This window comes from Lissotriton vulgaris, chromosome 6 (genome assembly GCF_964263255.1).
Source record: "Lissotriton vulgaris chromosome 6, aLisVul1.2, whole genome shotgun sequence".
NCBI lineage: Eukaryota > Metazoa > Chordata > Amphibia > Caudata > Salamandridae > Lissotriton > Lissotriton vulgaris.
In genome coordinates this window covers 499413426-499435568 of record NC_141694.1, presented here as the reverse complement: position 1 = coordinate 499435568, position 22143 = coordinate 499413426, and the positions used below count along the sequence as shown (strand labels likewise).

Genomic DNA, 22143 nt, shown 5'->3' with positions numbered 1-22143 from the left:
TGTGAAGATTCCACTTTTTTCCATGGTCATTTGTTGGACACTAGAACATGTGTAATATCTGCTTAACACTAATGACTCTCTTCATCAAACTATACCCTAGAGCAGGGGTCTCCAAACCGGTCCTGGTGGGCCGGATCCATGCCAGATTTTTAAAATAACTACATGTATCTCAATGGGGATATCCAAAAAATCTGGCATGGATCCGGCCCTCAAGGACTGGTTTGGAGACCCCTGCAGAGTCTTTGATTACAAAGCATCAATTACATCTACCTCCATCTTCTCACAGCGGTTTGTTTGTGCAAAGTTTTGTGATTTATACTTTTCAACCAATGGCTGCTGTTCATTTGCTCATAGCGCTAGAAAGGACATGGGGGATGCTAAGGATCTCAGCCTGTGGGCAGGCAGAAGGTAGTCTTCCATGTCCTCTGTGCCATAGGAGTATGTCATGTGGGTGGGTAGTTCTGCTTGTGTATGATAACATTGGGCTTAGTCCCGCCTCACCAAAATAAGTCAATTACCTACACAGTTATTGTTACCATGATAATCCTTCCTGTTCCTCTCATAGCTTAGCACTGAAATCCTAAAGTATCAATAGGGTTTTCCCTTTTTTTTACTGAGGCCAAATGCATTGATATATAAGGGCCTAAAAGTGTAAAAGAAAATATGAGTTTGTACTCCATTAAAAATATCCCTGAAACAGCACTTTTAACAATGGAAGTTTGTTTCCAAAATATTTTTGAATTCCTATAAAAATGTATCTGTATTCAGCTATGACTCTAAACACGCTTCCAAAACTAAAACAAACCACAAATGTTTTCACTCACTTTGATAACAAAGTTTTAGCTGCCAGAACAAAGTATCTTGATTGCCTAGTAAGGACAGTCTGGACCACGAGGAAACTTCTAATTGATAACTTCAAATTGCCTGCCCCCAACATCAAGGGCCGTATTACAGATGGTGCCCGGGGGCGCCACGGGCGTTTGCGCCCACTTTCCCCCCCCGCCCCCCCCCCCGCCCCGCACTTTGATATTATAGAAGGGCACGCAGACGCTTGTTCCTCCCCTTCTATAATACAGATAGCGCTGGCGCACTTAAAGGGCCAGCGCTATCAACAGAGGGTGTTCCCTCACTTGCAAAGGGGCATGCCCTATGCAAGTGAGGGTCAAAGAAGCCCTTAGGAGGAGCACTGACAGTGCGCCATTTAAAAGGTGGCGCACTGACAGTGCGCCTCCTAAGAGCAGCCCTTTGCAGGGGTAAAGGGGGTCCCATGGACCCCCAAACATCCCCTTGCACGCGGTGCAGTCAATGACTGCACCTGCCTGCAAGGATTTCTCTGAACCCCTTTGAAAGTGAAGGCAGGTGCTGCCAGCACTGTGAAAACATGGAGGGCTGTTTTTTCACATGAATGCTCTGCCCCCAGAGCAGTGCAAGTTCGCAGCTACCCTGGGAGCAGCGCATACACCATAATGGGGCGCATTATCACTGTTGCGCCCGGCGCAACTTTTGCAAGCGCACCGGGCGCAAACAGTGATAATGTATTACGCCCCCATGAGTGCTGTGGTTTCATGATAAACGTAGTTTACTGAAGTACAGCCAGATGATTTATGTAGTGTGCCTTCCAAGACAGAATACTTTTGTAAAAGCATCATCAACATTCAGAGTGCACTGGAAGCCTTCCTTTCGTCGGAATACAATTAAAACCTAAAGTTCTGGTTATATTGCTCGTCTGCCTACTGAGCACAGAAGGGTAGGTGCAGGCCACAGATCCTGATAGAAGCAACCACAATAGACTGATGCAAGGCTGGTGGATTGTGCAAATGCAACTTGAAACCAAATGGTCAATTTATTGAAAACAATTAACAGCAAAAAACATAAACATTAAAACAGGTAATATTGACATTTTTACGAGTGGAATTTTACCCTTTAATGATCATTCGGAGTGCTTGCCAGATCGTCAGTAGTGTCTGTCTTACTCAGAAGCATTTTATACTTGCAATCAGGAAGATTATAATTCAGAGTAAAATTAAGTACCAAATATCTCTTGGGTCTCAAAGTATAGTCAGCACTGCTCTCAGACTCAGAAAAACTTTATTCCATAAAAGTACAGAGAAGTAACAGGTAAAAAAAAAATGTAAAATGCGCCGGTTACTAGCTTACCATGATTCCAGGAGTACCAAAACAATATTAAAAAATTAATTAAATTCATTATGAAGTTCAATGTGTAGTTTCACAGATGCAACGTTAAGATACAGGTTGATCATTCGGAGTGCGTACCAGATCGTCTTTAGTGTCTTTGTCTTACTCAGCAGCATTTTATACTTGAAATCAGGAAGATTATAATTCTGAATAACATTAATTACCAAATATCTCTTGGGTCTCAAGTATAGTCAGCACCGCTCTCATTAGATAATCTATCATGAGTGGCATTAAATAGCACAGTTACTACTTTCATGTATTTTGTAGCTGCATAGCTGTGAACATTTTTGAAAGTGAGCAACTGGAAGGCTCTGCAAGGAGCAATAAAGCAAAAGCAACAAAATGATGGAAGGAATGCTTGCATTTTGCATCAGTGATGCACAGTACCTGAAGTTGATTCTGGCTTCTGCCGAAAGCCAATTAAAGGCTGGTTTAATGTGTTTCTATCTGTAAAGATTAAGGGTAAAATCCTGATTATGAACATGCCGAAGTCAGTTTAGATGAAATTGTTTAAAAAGCTGTGACTATGGAATGCAATTCCCCACACGGAAGTTAGTTCCCCAAACAACTGTTGTCAAAGTCCATGTTGCAGTTCATGATGTTTTCAAATCTAAAGTTTACATTTCCCATCCTGTCCATGCTCAGCACCAAATCAAAGCCCGTGTGAAGGCCAGGTGGCACCTCTTTTATGTTATATAGATTAATTTATTGAACACTTGACATTTGCATACTCACGTAATTTTACATTAACTTCGTTCCACGTCCATTTAATTTGCGGATATATTTAACATAGTTATACTGTTTATGTTTATAAGTAGTTACAAAAACCTCTAAACGTCACAGAATATAGTAAAACACTCTTATCCAGCTAAAATTCAAATAAAAATAGTCATGATAAAACAAAGAGAATTGCAAAGTGTATTCATCTACATGAATTAAGATATTCCCTCAGTAAAATGTGATCTTCCCTGAGCATTCTCATGAGCGTTATTTTCACAGGATTACAAGTGAATTGCAAATGAGCTGCCCACTTACAATCCCTCGGGTTAGTATTCCAAACTATCATTTTTTGCCGATTGTGCCACTTTAGAAAGAGTACCTGATTTAGAGTTTGGCTGATGGAGTAAAGGCAGACATGGTGGTGGAGGACTTTACTCTGACCTCCAAATTTAGAGATGTCCACCAGCCCCATGGACATCTCTATACATCATCATATCCTCTTAATGTACCAAACGTTTGGCCGATGACTCCATTAAACATAACAGCTGACCGTCAAACATTTCCAATGTTTTTTTATTTTTCAAAAACAAATTCTCAAAGCTGGAGTTTTTTAACATGCTGTAGGGGGCAATTGTTCTTGTTGTACAGTCCCTCACTACTAGGATATACCTGGCGGCGAAGGACAGTAAAAAATTAAAACATCTGATCACCCACTCTAAATAGGGTGAATGGTCAGACAGCTTCCCTCTAACAGCACCTACTCAGTTGGGCCATCAAAGGGAGTTTTACAACAATGGAGTAAATGTTCCTCGTCGACATAAAATGTGTGGTCCACCCAACGGTTAACCTTCAGTTTTGCAGACAGGATACCTTGTCAACATTTCAATGGAGTACCTGGTCACCTCATCCATTCACCCGTGGTCCACAGCTTTTTTTTTGTTGGGAAATTTGAGATTCACCCCCACGACAAAACTTACTGACTAAGCTTTGCCCCTGAATTTATTGTATTATTATTATTATTGTTCTCTTGTTATTGTTATTATTATTATATAGAGCACAATATATTTATTAAGTGTCATTATATTTCAATGATGCCTTCACCTTAAAGCAAAGCAATGTCTTGCCATCTTATCTATTCATAGGTCACCATAACCCTTGACCCGAGTGACGCATTTGATTTTATATATACCGCAAACGATATCAGTGCTACAACAGGCACCCACACTGTATCTCTGCCATGTGAAGATGGAAGGACTGTCTTTTTCCCAGTTAAACCAAACCAGCTTGGTGAGATTGAAATCACAGTTAAAGCATCATCAGCTACTGCCTCTGATGCAATAACACAGAAAGTGATAGTTAAGGTACTGTACTTGTTTCTGTACCAGTCAATGTCTCATTCATTAGTGGTATTAAAAGTGAATGTAGAGTGGTTTTAAAAATCTATCTTCTTTTTACACATTTTAAAACTACCATAGCCTTTAGAAATGTATGTATTAGAATGTTTAAAAATACTGTGCTGTAAAATTATTTCCCTACTAAATCAGAAAACATACCAGCAAATTTCTCCTTTAAGCAAATCATAAAATGTGTTGTAGAACCAGATGTAACAAGAACATGCATGGAAATCTGCAGACTTTACTGAACACTACTCTTACATCTCTCCTGTACTATAACCTTCTTTTAAAAAATGTGCAGGCTCGTGATTGGTATAAAAACAGTGTGTGCTTCCATGTTGGAAACAATCTTTGGCTAAGTAGTTAGGTCTGTTGTTGGTTGCCAGCCTTTTGACACAGCCACTAATTGTTTTGGTTTATCTTAGGTATGCAAACCTTTATAGTTGGGGACGCTGCTGAGCCCTCTTCAAGCTAAAATGAAAATTGGATAAAAGAAAAAATGTTTTTTGTTCTCAAAAACACACATTGTCATAGTAGTCACTGGTACTTAAAGGAACTAATTTGTGTGTTGATGTGACTCTTGTGAACGAGCAGACTGCTGTCACTCACGGTGAAGTTGGCCAATGACCGAAATGGGTTGACTCACTGCCCGATGCTGTAGTGGGTGGATGGAAAATGACAATGACACAATTGCAAACCAAAGATGAGGACAGTTAGCCAGAATATTCTGTAAGTATGTATGTTATATGCATAATTTCAGTAAAATCAAAAGGGCTTGGCTAAAAGCCAGTGCCAAAGGTTTAGACCAGAGGGCCTGAAGAGAATCCTTCATACACATGACCAGTCACATCTCTAAACATCCCTCGTTTGTGTCTCTCTTACTCCATAATTTATTTCATTTCTTAAAAAGAATGACAAGTATCTGTTCCAGCATGGGGCGTGGCCAACAGCTGATTGCATAGGAAGCTTTCTCGAGTTGCTCCGGCTGGCCAATCCCCATTCAGTGTCATCCTACGGATTAAAACTGACCCGGGGGGTCCCAATTGCTCCCCCAGCACCCACCACAATACAGAAAACAAGGCTGAAAACAACTAATACAAGTGCCTGGAGAGAAGATGCTGCCCAGTATCAAGTTGGCGGCTGCCACCGGCTAATGAAACTAGGGGGGTACTTAAACTGGTGGCTGCCTTGCAGAGTTGACCCTCCCTAGCCCACTGGTGAGTGGTGAGATCCCCTCAGAATACTGGCCATAGAGAGGGCAGACAAGGCTGACTACCGGCAGCTACCGTTGGAAAGGTGAAGAAAGACTGCAGCGACCAGAACCTATGTCTCAAAAGCTGAGAGGCGAGCGGACCGACTCCTCTCTGGCGATCCTGCAGGTGCAGAGCAAATTGGAACGAGATCCTGGACTGCTTGCAGGACGCAGTATGGACCGCATGGAGCGAAGAACCCGAGGTGAGGCACCGGGTGTGGGCTGGGCTCCCTCCCTGAATGGCGAGCGGCGGGCTGCCTGCCCCAAATAGGAAGACCCTAGGAGCGAACGATGGTCCCTTAGCACAGACGACGTATTAAAGTATCCACAAGTCTAGTCAGACTTAGAGCTACACTAGGCTTAAAGGTACGTGACACTGTTCAGAATGACCAGTATACAGACCTAGACAATCCTTTCAGGAGGACGGATTCACATCGCTCACCAAGGTGACATGCTTCATCATCTAGGTCTCCTCCTAGCGACATGATAGTGGCGCCTAGGGCTACAACCCTTTCAATGTGAACGGGAGCTCACAGATGTTTTCACAAATACTTATTGTGCGATAGCACGATATATCATAGATGTGAAGAGGTGTTTTGTTAGAGTGATGGACGCAGTGCACAAAAGTGAAAAGAGTCAATTAAAAATGAACAGAAGGAGAAAACCACTATAATGGGTATCTCCTAATGCCCGAGTTTAAAACAGTGCAGTAACAGTTTTAACATAATAACTGTCAGGAATTGAAATAAAAACAGGTCTACATGTTTCAGCCACTTGGATTAAATTAATCCTTGGCTTTCTTCAGGACCATGCACAAAATATATTGCAACTGCGTAAAATGTGCCATAAGTGAAATTCAAAATGATAAAAACAGGGTTGTAACAAATACAACCATGTAACCTGTATCAGTAGGTTTTCATATCCTCATCTGTATAAGGAATGCTGATAGCATCCGTATAATGTGAGGAAGACACCTCACCTCACCTGGCAACAACTCAGGAAAATGAGGCACCGCTCTATCCGTCGGTACCTCTGGCTTGTCCAGAGCCGTAGGGGATGTGACCTGGATAGGATTTGAAAACCTACTGATACAGGTTACATGGTTGTATTTGTTCCAACCCTGTTTTCATCATTTTGAATTATAGTAAATGGAGTTCATGGTACATGCTTACTTGAATATTTACTGGAGTAGTCCACCAAAGTTGGTGCAGGTTAGTGCTGTAAATCTCTAGAAACATGTTTCTGGATATCATCCGTCATCAGTAGAGATAAAAACCAATTTAATCGGGGGTTGCTGAGCAGGCTACCACAATCCTTTCAGGTCTCTGCACCTCTCACAGTTGCACAGGTGCATCTCCACAAGCTTGTCAGCTCAATGGTTCAAGGGAGCCTTTGCAGACAGAAAGGGTGGGAGCACACTGCTTCACCTCCCAGCACAGTTTGCCCCTTAGCATTGTGGTAAATGCAGTTCATGGTACATGCTTACTTGAATATTTACTGGAGTATTCCACCAAAGTTGGTGCAGGTTAGTGCTGTAAATCTCTAGACACGTGTTTCTGGATATCATCCGTCATCAGTAGAGATAAAAACTAATTTAATCCGGGGTTGTTAAGCAGGCTTCCACAATCCTTTCAGGTCTCAGTAACTCTCACTGGCGCACTTGTGCATCTCCACAAGCACGTCAGCTTAATGGCTCAAGGGAGCCTTTTCAAACACAAAGGGGTGGGAGCACACTACTTCACCCCTCAGCATTATGGTAAATGCAGTTCATGGTACATGCTTACTTGAATATTTACTGCAGTATTCCACTAAAGACAATACAGCAGCCTGACCAGGGCCAGTCCTATCAAAAGGCCCGCCACGCTAACATTTGCATGATGACCATAGCTGAGCCACCCAGATTACAGAGCAGAAGACTCTGGAGGGGGCCTTGACAGCAGACTATACACCTGGAGGAGGAAAACAGCAAAAAGGAACTGCACTGCTTTAATACGGGAGCCAACATTGCTGGCAATTATGCCTTCACGGGGGGCTCCAATATGGGCATCTAGTACCCACTTTATTGAATATGAGTCCTGAGCAGGTGTTGTCCATATAGGGAAAAAGGGCCACAGCAATGAGGGCAGAAGATGCTGAAAACGGCTCCCACTGCAACCATGTGCAAATGATTGGGCTACCAGAGAGATTTGAAGGGGAAAGCATGGTGGACTTTCTAGAGAAGAGGCTTAAAGAAGAGATGGCGATGGCAGGCCTTTCCCTCTATTATGCCCTGGAGAGGGCCCATAGGGTGCCTGCGAGGCCTCCACACGCTCGGAAGCCTGTCGAGACCAGTGGCGGCATGCCTTCTATTTTACAAAGAGAGAGATCTAATACTTCAACAGGTCCTGCAGAAAGACCACCTAATGGAAGACAACAGCACTGTCAGAATTTCCCCTGATTTCTTTAGAGTGGTCCAACGGCAACAATCATCTTATCAAGCAGTAAATAAAAAAAGACATCATATTGAAGTTCAATATGCGATGCTCTTTCCGGCACAGCTTAGAGTGATTAGCTCAACTGGTACCAGATTCTTTAGCATGCCCCTGGAGGAATGGGACTGAATTGATCAACTGAATGCACCCCTCTAGACTAGAGAAAGAGGGGAGGCACCCAACGAAGTGAAGACCGAAACAGATCGCTTGCGGCCCCCTCCGGAGCCGAAACGCTACAGGGCCCGAGAGAGTGGTGGTGGCAGTTACATCGCTGAGTGCACCCAACACTGGCGAACCATCCTCTTTCACAGGGGATGACGGAAGAGACTCTGATTCAGACCCCAGATCTAGCACGATGGGGAAACCTAGGCAGGATATGCCAACTGTCACCCCCAGAATGGAAGATGAGATTATCTAACTTCATCCCATTTCCGCAAGTATAAAGGGGCACTGAGAGAAGGGGGGTGGATGCCTCCCAAAAAGGCACTCTGAGATGAATCTGGAAGGGCTTAGGAGGGGCCCCTTGGGGATGTGATCATTAGAGCCTGAATCACTCACTGGATGGATGAGAAGCCAAGGGGGCTGTAGGAACTAGATGATACCGGTGCGAAGGAGGCGTGCTCTACCCCAAGAGTTTACTGTTATTGCATTGTTTGCATACATTTGAATGAGGGGGGTTTGCTCACTTGTCCTGGGAGGGGGAGTTGGTATCGTTTAGGTTTAATATTTCCGGGGATGCAGACATCCTATGCCAGAAAGCGATACACTGGATGACAAAGCTGTACTCCCTCTCCATGATATACGGAGAGCACGATGCTGGGAGGATATCCTTGGACTACTCCCAACCTGCACTAACGGCTAGCCCCACAACCAGCTTATCACCCGACACAGCAAAGCATCCTCTTTCAGGGGGATGCATACCACGTCCAAACGCTACAAAATGTTCTCCCATTTGAATAAATGTGGAATTCATAAAGCACTCCTACTGGAGTGGAGACCCACTTATTAACTAAGGAAGGGACGGCAAGGTCAAGCATACTATACATTGTATTCTACATTCGCCTGGGGGGTTATAATTTGGATCAGGGCAGGAGTCCCATTCCAGAGTACTGGGGAATTGATAGACCCAGATTGCCGATACGTTGCAATCACAGCCAGACTAGATGGCAGAGGCATGTTCCAGCGCTCCCCGGACATTCATGCCAATACTCATGCTGTGGAGCACTTAACACGAACACTATCTGACACAATCTGGCCCTCCTTCATATCCGTAGGGCCCACTCGCACCAACGTATACCAACCTGGGGACTTAAAACTGAAGCATTAGAGGATCTGGTATTCATTGAAGATGTTGGGGGGTACATTGCAAACTGTTTTGCTGAGAACGCAAATATGACCTCATCTAGACTAACTGAGTGGGATGCATGGCAACCTCTGTGGGAGTCAGGCGCTCACTCGAAACAAACCTAGAGACTGCAGATCAGGCAATCCATACACTACCAGTACAACGACCAGGGCACCCTGAGCTGGATTCCAAGGAAGAAGTGTCTAAGCATACAGAATGACTGAGGCGCTTCGACTATAAGAAATACATGAAGGGCACTCATGCAGAAAGGGACAGTGCAGGATCCTTACTAGCTTGGTTGGCTAACCCGGCCCGGAGGGGTACCCCAATACTCGAAGTTGGGAATGGAAAAGGAAGTATATTATACTGGCAAGATGAAATAAACCAGAGATTCGTGGAGTTCTATGCCAACCTCTACAGTAGCTGGCTGAGTAAGGATGAGGGAACTATCAGGGAATATTTAGCTGCCATTCCACTTCCCACACTAGGGGCAGAGGAGACGGAAGCCTTAGGATATAGATATGCAGGAGGTACGAGCAGCTATTAAGGGACTTGCTGGAGGCAAAACACCTGGCACGGACGGGTTCCCTGTAGAGTTTTACGCTGCCTATGCCTATGCCAAGGAACTGTCCCCCAGATTGGCAGACTTGTTTAGAGGGGCAATGGATGAAGATCACCTCCCCAATACCACCTGGGAGGTACTGATTGTTCCTCTCCTCAAACCAGGTTAATCACCCATGGAGTGTGGGGTTTACAGACCCCTATCCATGATCAACCTAGACTTTAAGATTCTCAGCAGGATACTAGCAGCTAGGCTCCAGCCTTTAGTTACTGACCTCATGCACCCAGATCAAGCAGGATTCGTCCTATGCCAAAATACTGCGCTCAATATATTGTGCCTCCTGGCATTTATGGAAGCATATGGCAAGATAGGGGAGGAGGGAGTGGTCTTTTCTGTCGAAATTGAAAAGGCCTTTGATAGCCTTGAATGGGAATTTTTGTGTGGGGTCATGAGAAGAATGCGGCTGAAACAAGGCTTCTTGAAATGGGTCAAGCTGCTCTACACAAGCCCTTTGGCTAGGATCAGAATGGGCATCACCATCCCAGAACAATGCAGTGTGGAGTGAGGTACAAGACAGGGATGCCCCCTCTCCCCGCTGTTGTTTGCCCTGGCAATGGAACCACTGGCCTGTCTTGCCTGGACAGGCACAAAGTACAGTGAGGTACTCCTGGGGAACATTGTACACCATATAACGACAAACGATATGGTCTGTCCCCGCTATTAACCCCCCCATTCCGCCTGCTAAGCTGATTTTCAGGTATGGGAGGGTACCGAGCATCGGCGGGCAGGCGCAGCGGACAAGATGGCGGAATGCCGGATCGCCGACCTGATTGCATCCGCGGAGGCCGAGTGAACCCTGGATCGCTTGCGGCTGGGGTGCGGGCTGGAAGTGGTAAGACGCGAACACAGCTGCTGCAGACTGTCCTTTCCCGCAAGCTGGAACGAAGGAGGCATTCTCTTTTTAACCCGCTGATCCCGGCCGCGCGGTAGGCAAGATGGCGGCGCCCACGGAGCCGAACCCCGATGAGTCCAATCTTTGGCGCCGAGCGATACTAGGGGCACGAGTAGTTAATTGCTGAGGTGCCTTGCCTGCCTATTGTGCACCACTGGCGGCGATTGCAGTAGTTTCGAACATATCCCGGCTGACTCACAGTGTACAGTTTGGCGCTGCAGGATGCTAGCACACGGGGGACATAACGGACAGGCACGAAATGGCGCGAACTACTGGCAATAATCACGCTTGTGACTGTGCTCCCCTGACCCTGTGGGAACGGTGAGGAGGATTGGGGACATACTTTGCCTTCGCTCCTGTGCAGGATCAGCCACTAGAGGCGACAAGCCCCCCCCGGTCCCCCATTGGGCTACATAGGGGTGACTTTCACATCTCCTTCACTGGTCGGATACCTGCAGAAACAACGTGCCCCTCTAGACGAAGCACAGAAGACACTGGGTATTGCGGGCACGTCTGATCTGAAGAGCTCGAGGTACCTGGTATTTCACACGCGCACGGAGACATCGGCGGTGTCCTTCACCCTCGGGGACAAAGCGGCGGCGGCAGCAAGAACCACCAGGGCATCGGGCCCCGCGTCGAAGGCAACTACCCCTCAGGCAGTGGCAATGGGGAAGCCGGACAAACAACAGCAAAAGCTATCTTTTGACAACAAGAAAGCAACCAAACCTTCAGAGAACATGGCGAACACCGATGGAGCAGCCGATCTGGCACCGAACAGCAACATGGAGAAAATATTGTTGGCCATCCAGGCGAATTTACAAGACATTAACGGCAAACTAGATAACCTAACATGCAGAATGGATGGTATGGCTGCAAGACAAGTGAAACACAGAGAGCGCCTGTACGAAGCCGAAACACGCCTATCAGCTGTAGAAGATGAAGCACGTACTTCGACCACCAAATGTACCGGTATGGAACGCATCCTAGAGGTAATTAAGGCGAAGGAGGAGGAATTGGAAGCGCGCTCGAGGCGCAATAATGTGCGCATTACAGGTTTACCGGAGACGACCAACACCGGGCGTATGGAGCTCTACGTGGAAAACCTATGCAAGGATCTTTTCGGAGCAGAAGCGCTATCGCCAGTATTTATTGTAGAACGTGCACACAGATCCCTGGCGCCTCGTCCACCACCTGGAGCGACGCCAAGGCCAATAGTGGCGAGGATATTAAATTATCGCGACAGAGATACCATCCTCAGGCTTGCACGTGAAAATGGGAAAATCACCCACCAAGGTAACTCTCTGGAATTTTATCCGGACCATACCGTCGCAGTGCAACAGGCTAGAAAGGAATTCACGTCCGTCAAGGCCAAACTCAGGGATCTTAACATCAGTTATTCCATGCTGTACCGGGCCAGGCTACGCGTTACATGGAAGGACAAGGCGGTGCTGTTACCCACCCAAAGCAGCTCAGGAATTCGTCAAAAAAGTTATACAAGAACGAAGAAACAATGATCATGAGGTCCAGCACCAAGACTCGGACTAACTGTACCGGTAAGACCCACCAGAGATTTGCGGTAAGACTCTTCATGGTTGCGGGCTAGCTGTGAGCGATCCTGGGGATCGTCGCTAACAGTGGACTATGGTTTGTTATATGCTTGAGGGTGTGACGAACTAACTGCTGCGGCGAACATTGCATGACCGGGGCAACAACCCGGGTCACCTCCTGACTTTCAGTAAGATTGCAGATATATAGACTTGGGGTGGCTGACGGGAGACCGTATCGCACATTATTCCACACCTCAACTTGATATTGCAGGCCACAAACACTAGTGCCAGGCGCACTGCTCTAGTAATCATCGTTAGCCTCTTTTTTGAACTGTACAGAGCCATGGTATGCTCGGGGCCCATTCTCAATCCGGTCACTGGCGCACCCTGTTCGCGCCTTAACTGTGAGTTATAGAGGGCGCAGTCGCACAACTGAGGAGGGCAACAGAAATATGCTGTTCTATCACATGATTTACTCACGCGCATCTGTGCACCCGAAAATGTATGTTGCTATATATATGTTGTATAATTAGCTCTATGGGGGCGATGTACTGTTTATCACTGACGCTGGAGAGTAGCCCCAAGTTTTGCTTAACATACTACTGTATATGTGACAAAAACTAGATGACTGCTATAGTACTTGCTTACGGTCTGTGCTACAGATGTTGTTGGCGGGGTGGGGGGTGGCGGGTGTACAGACACTCTAAACACATTTATGACATCTATTGAGGGTGTCGCCCACACCCGATACGTTGAGTGCAGAGTTGTGCCCCGTGCAGTCCTCCACAAGGGTAACACCCACCACAAGTTCTATTGTATGGGTAATGGTTTGTATAGTTCTGGTTTGAGGGGTATGTCTTCAAAGGGAATATGGCTTCGGCAGGTTTGGGTTGCTGGAGTGGGTGGGATGGGTGGGACTGAGGGTTTTGTTTGTATAGAGCGACCACAAGCCTTGAGACGTGTCATGACACTAGGTCATTTATGGCAGGGGACTGTTAACTCTGTTGTATGTGATTACCATGCAATGGGTTCAGATTTTACCTCTGATTATTGTTTACTTCTGGATAGCTCACTAGGGCCTTTTAGATGACTCAGGGCACTGGATATACAGGTAGAACACACCTAAACTTCCTCACGTGGAAAATTAGGGGCTTCGCTCAACCAAAGAAAATCCGGCAGGTTTTTGCCTATTTAAACAGATGGGACATCGATATTGCATTATTGCAGGAGACTCACTTTGCACCTAACACACACCTACATATGGGCACACGGTGGGCGGAATCGTCTTATAGGGCTTCCTATTCCTCTTATTCGAGGGGGGTACTCATACTGATTCGTAAGGGAGTAAACTTCACATCGCATAAAGTTGTACAAGACCCCAATGGCAGATATGTGATAGTGTCCGGCACATTACGTGGACAGCACATAACACTCCTTAATGTCTATGGTCCAAATACAGATACACCTGAGTTTTTCCGTGAATTATGGGACACTTGCAATCATTCACGAACATGCATATCATATGTGGGGGGGATTGGAACGTGACTCTGGTGGACGGGCTAGATCGCCCCCCAAATTCCTCGGAACAGCAAGGACGATGCTGGGACATATGTTGAAAGATCTGTCATTAGCTGACATTTGGAGGCATCGGGATGCTAACGCACCAGGTGCCACTCACATCTCAGCGATTCACGGCAGTTGGTCTCGCCTGGACTACTGGTTAGGCACGAATAGTATTGCTTTATGGACACAGGAAGTGCAGGTCTTACCGCGCACGCTGTCAGACCACAATCCTGTCTTACTACAACTCATACTACCACATTACACACCACCCCCATTTCAATGGAGGTTCAATTCACGAGCCCTTTCTGATACTGTCTATGCAGACACAATAACAAAGGCGATCAAGGAATATTTCAAAATTAACTCACCAGTCATTGAGGACCCAGCCCTATTATGGGAAGCCTTCAAAGCCACAACAAGGGGCGTATGCATAAGCACTACTATAGGAATTTTAAAAGACATTAGACGTCAGATTAAGCGCTGCGAAACACGCATGAGGGAAATAGAACTGGCTTTTGAAGTCACGCAGGATTTCGCACTATTAGCAGAGTTGCGCCACTTACACACTGAACATCAAACTTTCGTGGACGATGAAATAAAATATTTAGATCGCAAGAACATTGCTAGAACCTTTGGGGAAGGGGGCAGACCAGGGGGGACTCTGGCAAGGAAAATACGAGAAGGAAGGGGTCACTCGGCCATACTTCGCGTTAAATCGAAAGACGGTGAGCCGCAGACACGATCTGCAGACATCCTACATAACTTCGTAGACACATTTGGCACACTTTACAAATCACAACCCATAGCGTCGACAGACGAGATTCTTAAATATGTGGAGAATGTAGCAATAGGCTGGCTGTCGGATGAACAGAGAGAACATTTAGCGATGCCCATTACAGTGGAAGAGGTGACTGCAGTGATTAAATCACTTCCCAACGGCAGGCACCGGGTCCCGAAGGGTACACTAATGAATTCTATAAACATTTTTCCGATATTCTTGCACCTTACATGGTAGACATGTTTGGTACCTCCTTCGAGAAGTCCATATTCCCACCTACACTCCGTGAGGCGATGATCATTGCCCTTTTAAAACCCTCCAAAGACTCGGAGGAGTGTGACTCCTACAGACCACTATCACTCATTAATGTGGATTCAAAAATACTCGCGAAATTACTGGCGGTTTGTTTATCCCCACTGATGACACAACTGGTCCTTCCAGATCAGACTGGATTCATCCCCACTAGATCGACGTCCCAAAATACGAGGTCCTTATTTGCTCTGTCCCACTACCTTCAGCCATCCGTAAAAGCCGTGGCGGTCATGATTGATGCCTTCAAGGCGTTTGACTCCATTGAATGGAGTTACATGATTACTATTTTAAACAAGATGGGTTTTCCAAAACGCTTCGTCAAGTGGGTTTCCCTACTATACACCCAACCGTGCGCTAGAGTCCAAATTAATGGTTACGTATCTGAGCCCTTTAACGTGGAACGCGGCACCAGACAAGGGTGCCCTCTATCACCGTTACTTTTCGCACTAGCGCTAGAACCCCTGGCCTGCATAGTGCGGCAAAATTACAAACAATCTGCTTTACGGTTCACGGCAAGACCACTGCATATATCGCTGTATGCAGACGATATGCTGCTATACGTGCGCGATCCCAACACACATCTGAACAGCTTGCTCTGAGAATACATTAAATTTGGTGGACATTCAGGACTGGCAATCAACTGGACCAAATCTTTTATAATTCCTTTAACAGATACCACCACCCCCTTTGACACTGACTTCCCACTGGAATGGCAGCAGGATCCCATTCGATATCTGGGGGTCATGTACCATAGGGATCCAGAGGAAGTCATAAGATCTAACTATTAAGTGTGAGCGCAAAATCTGTTCCGCTCGCGGATTTTGTGAATTTTTGGTAAATTTGCGATCCGCGAACTCCCGCGAATTTACCGCGAATTCGCAAGTCCGCGAGCGGCGGATTCCGGGGGCAAACGTTGAAGCTTGGCTGGCCTGTCAACTTGTAACTATTTTACGATGGCGCCGGCAAGCTGCCAGCGCCATCCTAAAATAGTTACTAAGTTAGCTTCAACAGGAAGCTCTAATAGATAAAATAAAGCAGGTGCTCGCACCTGCTTTATTTTATGAATATTTTATGAATTTTATGAATATGAATTTTATGAATATTTTATGAATATCTTACCCAAACTGTTGTACCTCTTTAACAACATTCCCATCACGCCCTCCGGAGAGATATTTCGCCCTATAAAATCACTGGTACTGAAACTAATATGGGCAGGCAAACAGGCCCGCATAGATCTTCAGACATTGACTCTCCCATATATACGTGGAGGATTCGGGGTACCGGATTTTCTCCTGTATTACTTATGCGCTCAAGCGCAGTATGCAGCTTATTGGTATCACGAGATACCATACCTCACTCACACAGCCATAGAAGAGGGAGACGCGGATCCCATTCCCTTGACAGCAATCATATCACATGCCAGACCACCGCTACATGCGAAAGACATCAACACCATAGACACCACAGTGAAAGCCTGGCGTAAACTTGGTCAATTGGCCCACAAGCTCCCGTTATATGCACCAGCAATGCCTTTGCACCACCATCAGGCACTGTCAGTCACAGGCGAAAAGGTAGGCATGTCTCTCCTGCAGAAAGCTGGCATAGACAAAATGGGGGATCTGTTTCAAGAGGGCGCATTTTTGGACATCGAACACTTAACATATATTCAGAACAAGACCCCCCTGTTCCGTTTCACATATTATAGATGGACGCGCACGTTAAAAGAACACTATCCCACATTCCCCACGGAACCAGATAGCTTGGCCCCACTACAACTGATCATCACAACACAGGACTTATCGCACTTAGTGTCGAGGTTATACACAACAGCACAGACAGAGATAGCGCCAACCCCTGAGAAGGCTAGGACACGATGGGACATGGCACTAGAGAATCCGTCATCGGATGTGGAATGGCAACAGACCTGTGCATTGACACAAATACTCACCCCTAATGGGAACTTAAGGATTATACACTATAAATTCATTCACCAGGCATACTATACACCTACAAAAATGCTTAAATTCGGACTTCAAGATGAAGATATATGCAAAAGATGTAGCAATGAAGGTGCGGACTTTACGCATCTAGCCTGGTACTGCACTAAGATATTAGACTACTGGGTGGACATTACTGCCACGCTCACTATCATGCTGGAGGCGGAGGTGGAATGCACAATAAAAACATGTCTTCTTGGTATTGTACCACAATTCCGGGCACTCAAACGTAAATTCTGTGTGATATCTTTATTATTGGCCAAACTACAGGTTGCGCAATGCTGGCACAGTAGAAAGGTACCCAAGAAATCTACATGGCTCCATGACATGTCCGTCTGTCGAGATAAGCTAATGACATACAAGGAAAACCTCCCTGCAAAATCTAGGCCCAGGAACTATTGGTGCTTCCTAACAGACTATATCAATTCACTGGATGAGGACACAACAGTATAGACTATTTATCAGTGCAGTCAAGTGCAGGATAGCTTCATGTACAGGTCGAGCATATCTATTTGATTGTACTGGGGGGGGGGACCGGGCCAGTTGCGATGATCGCAGATCCCTATGTTGATGATCTCCATATTAGGTCAATAAGTTGAGTTATTTCTCTACTGTTTCTATCTACAAAATTACAAAATGTAAGACTCAAGGTAATGCATTACACCACAAGCTCTAAAGAGGTTGGACAGGGGGCGGTATAAATTGATATGCTGATAATAATTTTTTATTTATTGTCATTTGTGAACTCACTGCTCATACGTTGCAGCCGGCCCCCGGGCTGTAGGCTCGTGGCTGTGTATCACCAACTAATGTTAATAAAGGTCTTACAAAAAAAAATTATGGTTTTCTTGACTGGTACATCGGATCAACTGCAACGGGGCGCGAGGCAGATGCAGCAACCAGGCTCAACCTTGTTGAAACCTTCATCTTCAGACTTATGGGCTGATTTAAATCTCGACGAAGGGTTACTCTGTCACAACGGAGACGGATATCCCGTCCACCGAAATATAAATCACATAGGATAGAATGGGATTTATTTTCTCGGTAAACAGGAGATCTGTCACTGTTATGACAGAGTAACCCCTCCGCTGAGATCGAAATCAGGCCCTTAGTCTCTGAAATGGAAGTAAAAAGTCGCCACTGACGACATCAGGGCCCTGCTAGACAATGGTGAAACAGCGGCCCTCATCCTCCTGGACCACTCAGCCGCTTTTGACACAGTTTGCCACCGCACCCTACGCACCCGCCTCCACAATGCAGGGATCCGAAACAAGACTCTGGAATGGACCACCTTCTTCCTCTCCGACAGAACCTAGAGTGTCCGCCTCCCACCTTTCCTATCCAAGGCCTCTGAGATCATCTGCGGCGTACCGCAGAGATCCTCGCTCAGCCCAACACTGTTCAATGTCTACATGGCACCTCTGGGCCACGTAGTCCGACAGCACAACCTCAACATCATCTCCTAAGACGACGACACCCAGCTGATCCTCTCCCTCACCAAGGACCCCGCCACCGCCAAAACCAACCTCCACAAAGGAATGAAGGCCGTCGCCGAATGGATGAAGAACAGCTGACTGAAGCTGAACTCTGTCAAGACGGAGGTCCGTATCAATGGCTCCATCCCCTCAGCTTGGGACGACTCCTGTGGCCGACCTCTCTGGGAGCAGCACCGACACCCACTGACCATGCACGCAACATGAGGTTTATCCTCGACTCCACACTCTCTATGACCAAGCAAGTCAACTCCGTCTCATCCTCCTGTTTCAACACCCTCTGAATGCTCCGCAAGACCTACAGATGGATCCCTATCGGAACAAGAAGAGCGGTTACCCAGGCCCTCGTCAGCAGCCAACTGGACTACGGAAACGCCCTCTACGCAGGAACCTCAGCTAAACTCCTGAAACAACTACAACGAATACAGAACGCCTCTGCACGCCTGATCCTCGACATCTCTCACCACAGCCACATCACACCCCACCTAAGAAACCTGCACTGGCTCCCTGTCAACAAGAGGATCACCTTCAAGCTCCTCACCCTAGCACACAAGGCACTTCACAACACCGGACCAGCATACCTCAACAGACGACTCACCTTCTACACCCCGAACCACCAACTCCGCTCCGCTGACCTCGCACTCGCAACCATCCCCACATCCGAAGAGCGACCACCGGCGGCAGATCGGTCTCCCATCTCACCGCGAAGACCTGGAATACCCTCCCCATTCACCTGCGGCAAACCCAGGACCTAATTACCTTCAGAAGGCTACTCAGTACCTGGCTGTTCAAGCAATATCAGCACCCTACCCCCTCCCAGCACCTTGAAACCCTCACAGGTGAGTGGTGCGCTTTATAAATGCTCTGATTGATTAGTGGGGCAGGGCAGCAGGTTGTGTTTGAAGAGGGCTCTACCAGTCCAGACATTTGCTGGAGGAGGTCCCGGTAAAGCTCTTGGTTTTTGGAGAGAATCAAATTTGATTTTAATGCCCAAAAAAGGAACCTCACCAGCCTGATACTTTTGGTGCCTTCGACAGATCAAGATGTCTATTTTAAGTCACTTTTCTGAATCTCTGATTCTTTCTGAGAGGCAAGGTTGCAGGATGTTGCTGAAGAGAGCACCACAAGGCTGGATACATTCTGTTTGAGGTCTTGCTGAATTGAATTTGCTACTGTGGAAACTCTCAGACTGAGAGCAAACTCAATCTTCAGCCCTGCAGCCACACAACTTTGTTGGTTTGGCTTTGTAGATTGGCCCCAGTCCTCTGGAGGTCTTCGGAGTCAAAAGAATTCCCAGGCTTCAAGAAATAGTAGGAGGAATAAACGTTGACACAGCTGGAGTCAAGAACCACTCCAGCAGAGGCCAGCAGCAGGATCCAGGGCAGGTCAGATGGAGCTGGCCATCTGGGCAGTACCAGAAAAGGCCTTTCGTAAGTTGTTGTGTCCCTGTGTCTCGTAGACGTCAGCAATATGACACTTGGAGTCAGCTTCTTTGTCCTGGGTACAAGAGGGAGACCAGGTCCAGTTTTCTAGACTCTTCTCAGGTCTCAGACAGCAGGTGGAGTCTTCTTCGAATCTTCCACATGTAGCGTTCTGAGGAGGGTATTGTTTATGCCTGGCACTAGCTTGTGGGTGACTCCTGGCCCTCCTTTAACCAACAGGGCAAAAGTTGTCAGTGGTACCCATACCCATTTTTGCTAATCTTCCTGCATGTTCTACAGCAAACAATCCCACAGTGTCCCTCTCTAACTAAATGCAAGATGATGAACCCCTTCTCCCCTTGTGCAGAACCTGTGTACCCACCACAGAGGTGTGGCAAGGAAATTAGTAACCCCTCCTCTGTGGTTAGTTTAATCTTGTTTTGGAGGCAGCTCTTCTCCAACTGGGATTGGTGCCTGCCTGACTGGAGGAACAAATGAGGCCCCTGTCACCGCGTAGGCCTCTTTATAGCTAATCAAGTTTCTGGGCACAGCCCACATGGTCATCCTGCTGGAAGAAAGACCTGCCTCCTCACCCAAAGCCTTTGTCTTGCTTTGGGCGCAGTTTTCACCCCTCATTAAGAGGGCTATTCAGCTGCCAGGTGACAATTGTAGCTCATGTAAAGAGGACTGCAGAGGCTTTGGGCATGGAAAAGTTAACTTTCTAAATGTACCTTTTCCTTAATAGTTATTTAAAATGTGATTTTACCATTACATTTACTTTTGAATGACTATTAAAACGAGTTGTTCAAGCTATTTCCTAACCTAAATTAGGATTATTAAAACAAACAAGGTAAGCCATTTTTTTTTTCTATTGAACAGCCAGCTTGCTATAGTGAAAACAGCTTTTTGGGCTTTTCATTGTAAGGACATGTTTAACATTATGCTTTTGAATGTCCTACTTTTAAATACCATGCACCCTGGCTATTGGGCAGTAAGGCATACTTAAGAGTGACTTAATATTTAAGAGGAAGGTTTGGGCCTGTCAAAAGGGTTTACTTTGGCAGGTCAAATTTACAGTTAAAAACTAGCTACAAGTTGTAGACCTACAGTTATGTTTGCACTGTCACTGTAGTAGATGGGACGATGGGTGCTACAGTCCACTAGTGACATGTAACTTACAGGGCCTAGGCACATTCTGTATCACATACAAGGTACTTATGTGTAAGTTAAATATGCCAGTTAGGGGTATGCCAATGTCATCATGTTGAGAGGGGGAGCACACACACTTTACCCCTTAGCAGGAGTAAGCAGCACCAAGTTCTACAGCCAGCAAAATGAGTTATGGCAAAATTCTTCCGGTACATCCCAAAAACTACTATCATTTCCTACACCTAGTATGCTAACCAAAATTGCTGCACTGCACCCAAAGAACATCAACTAACATGTTGCTGCTCTTGAGGATTGCTGAACCGCTGCATTTCACTTTACACTGGTGATGGTAAGCCACCAACTCTGCACCCAAGCTATAGACACTTCCCTTCACATTTTACAAAATCTGAGACCAAACAGGGCAAGAATTTAATATGATTGTACCATCAGCTGTACACAGTGGCAATCTCCATTCAGCAGTTGTATCAATATAATGTTGTTATCTAGCTTATCACTATCCAAGGAGCTTTTTGCCATGGCTCAGAACCTTGACTTGGGTGGGGACAGATAACCTAGCTGATCTGTGACCTTCTTTTTATCAAGTCAAATTTGCTTTATTCGAGGTTCACTCATAACAGCATAGAAATTCCATTATGATACAGTAAAATACTAGTTAAAATTAGATGTACAAGCAAGTAATTTAAAAACATAGTATAATTGCATCATAAAAATTACATATAAAATGCAGATACTCATGTAATACATTATCTTACCAGATCAGTGATAATTTAGAAAGAAGACCGATTCAGTGATCTAGGAGCTTCTGTCTAACAATCCATGCCCATCCTAAGTATTTAGCAGTAGCTATTGATATAGGGAGTAAAGTGCTAGTGCGTATGATTCTTAAGGCTTCAGTACTACTAGTAGTACCTAAAGACTTACACAGTGGAGTTAACCAAATGCGTATTGGTATTACATAGGCCGAGCAAGC

At 46.0% G+C, this 22143-nt stretch overlaps 1 protein-coding gene across 1 annotated transcript in view; it reads left to right on the top strand.

Moving 5' to 3' along the window:
- Positions 1-22143, top strand: part of LOC147707490 (CD109 antigen-like) — a 911073-nt gene that overhangs the window by 618635 nt on the left and 270295 nt on the right. The window contains exon 21 of the mRNA XM_086926507.1: positions 4059-4277. Within this exon, the coding sequence (XP_086782633.1) occupies positions 4059-4277 (219 nt within the window). The remainder of the gene's footprint in view (positions 1-4058; positions 4278-22143) is intronic.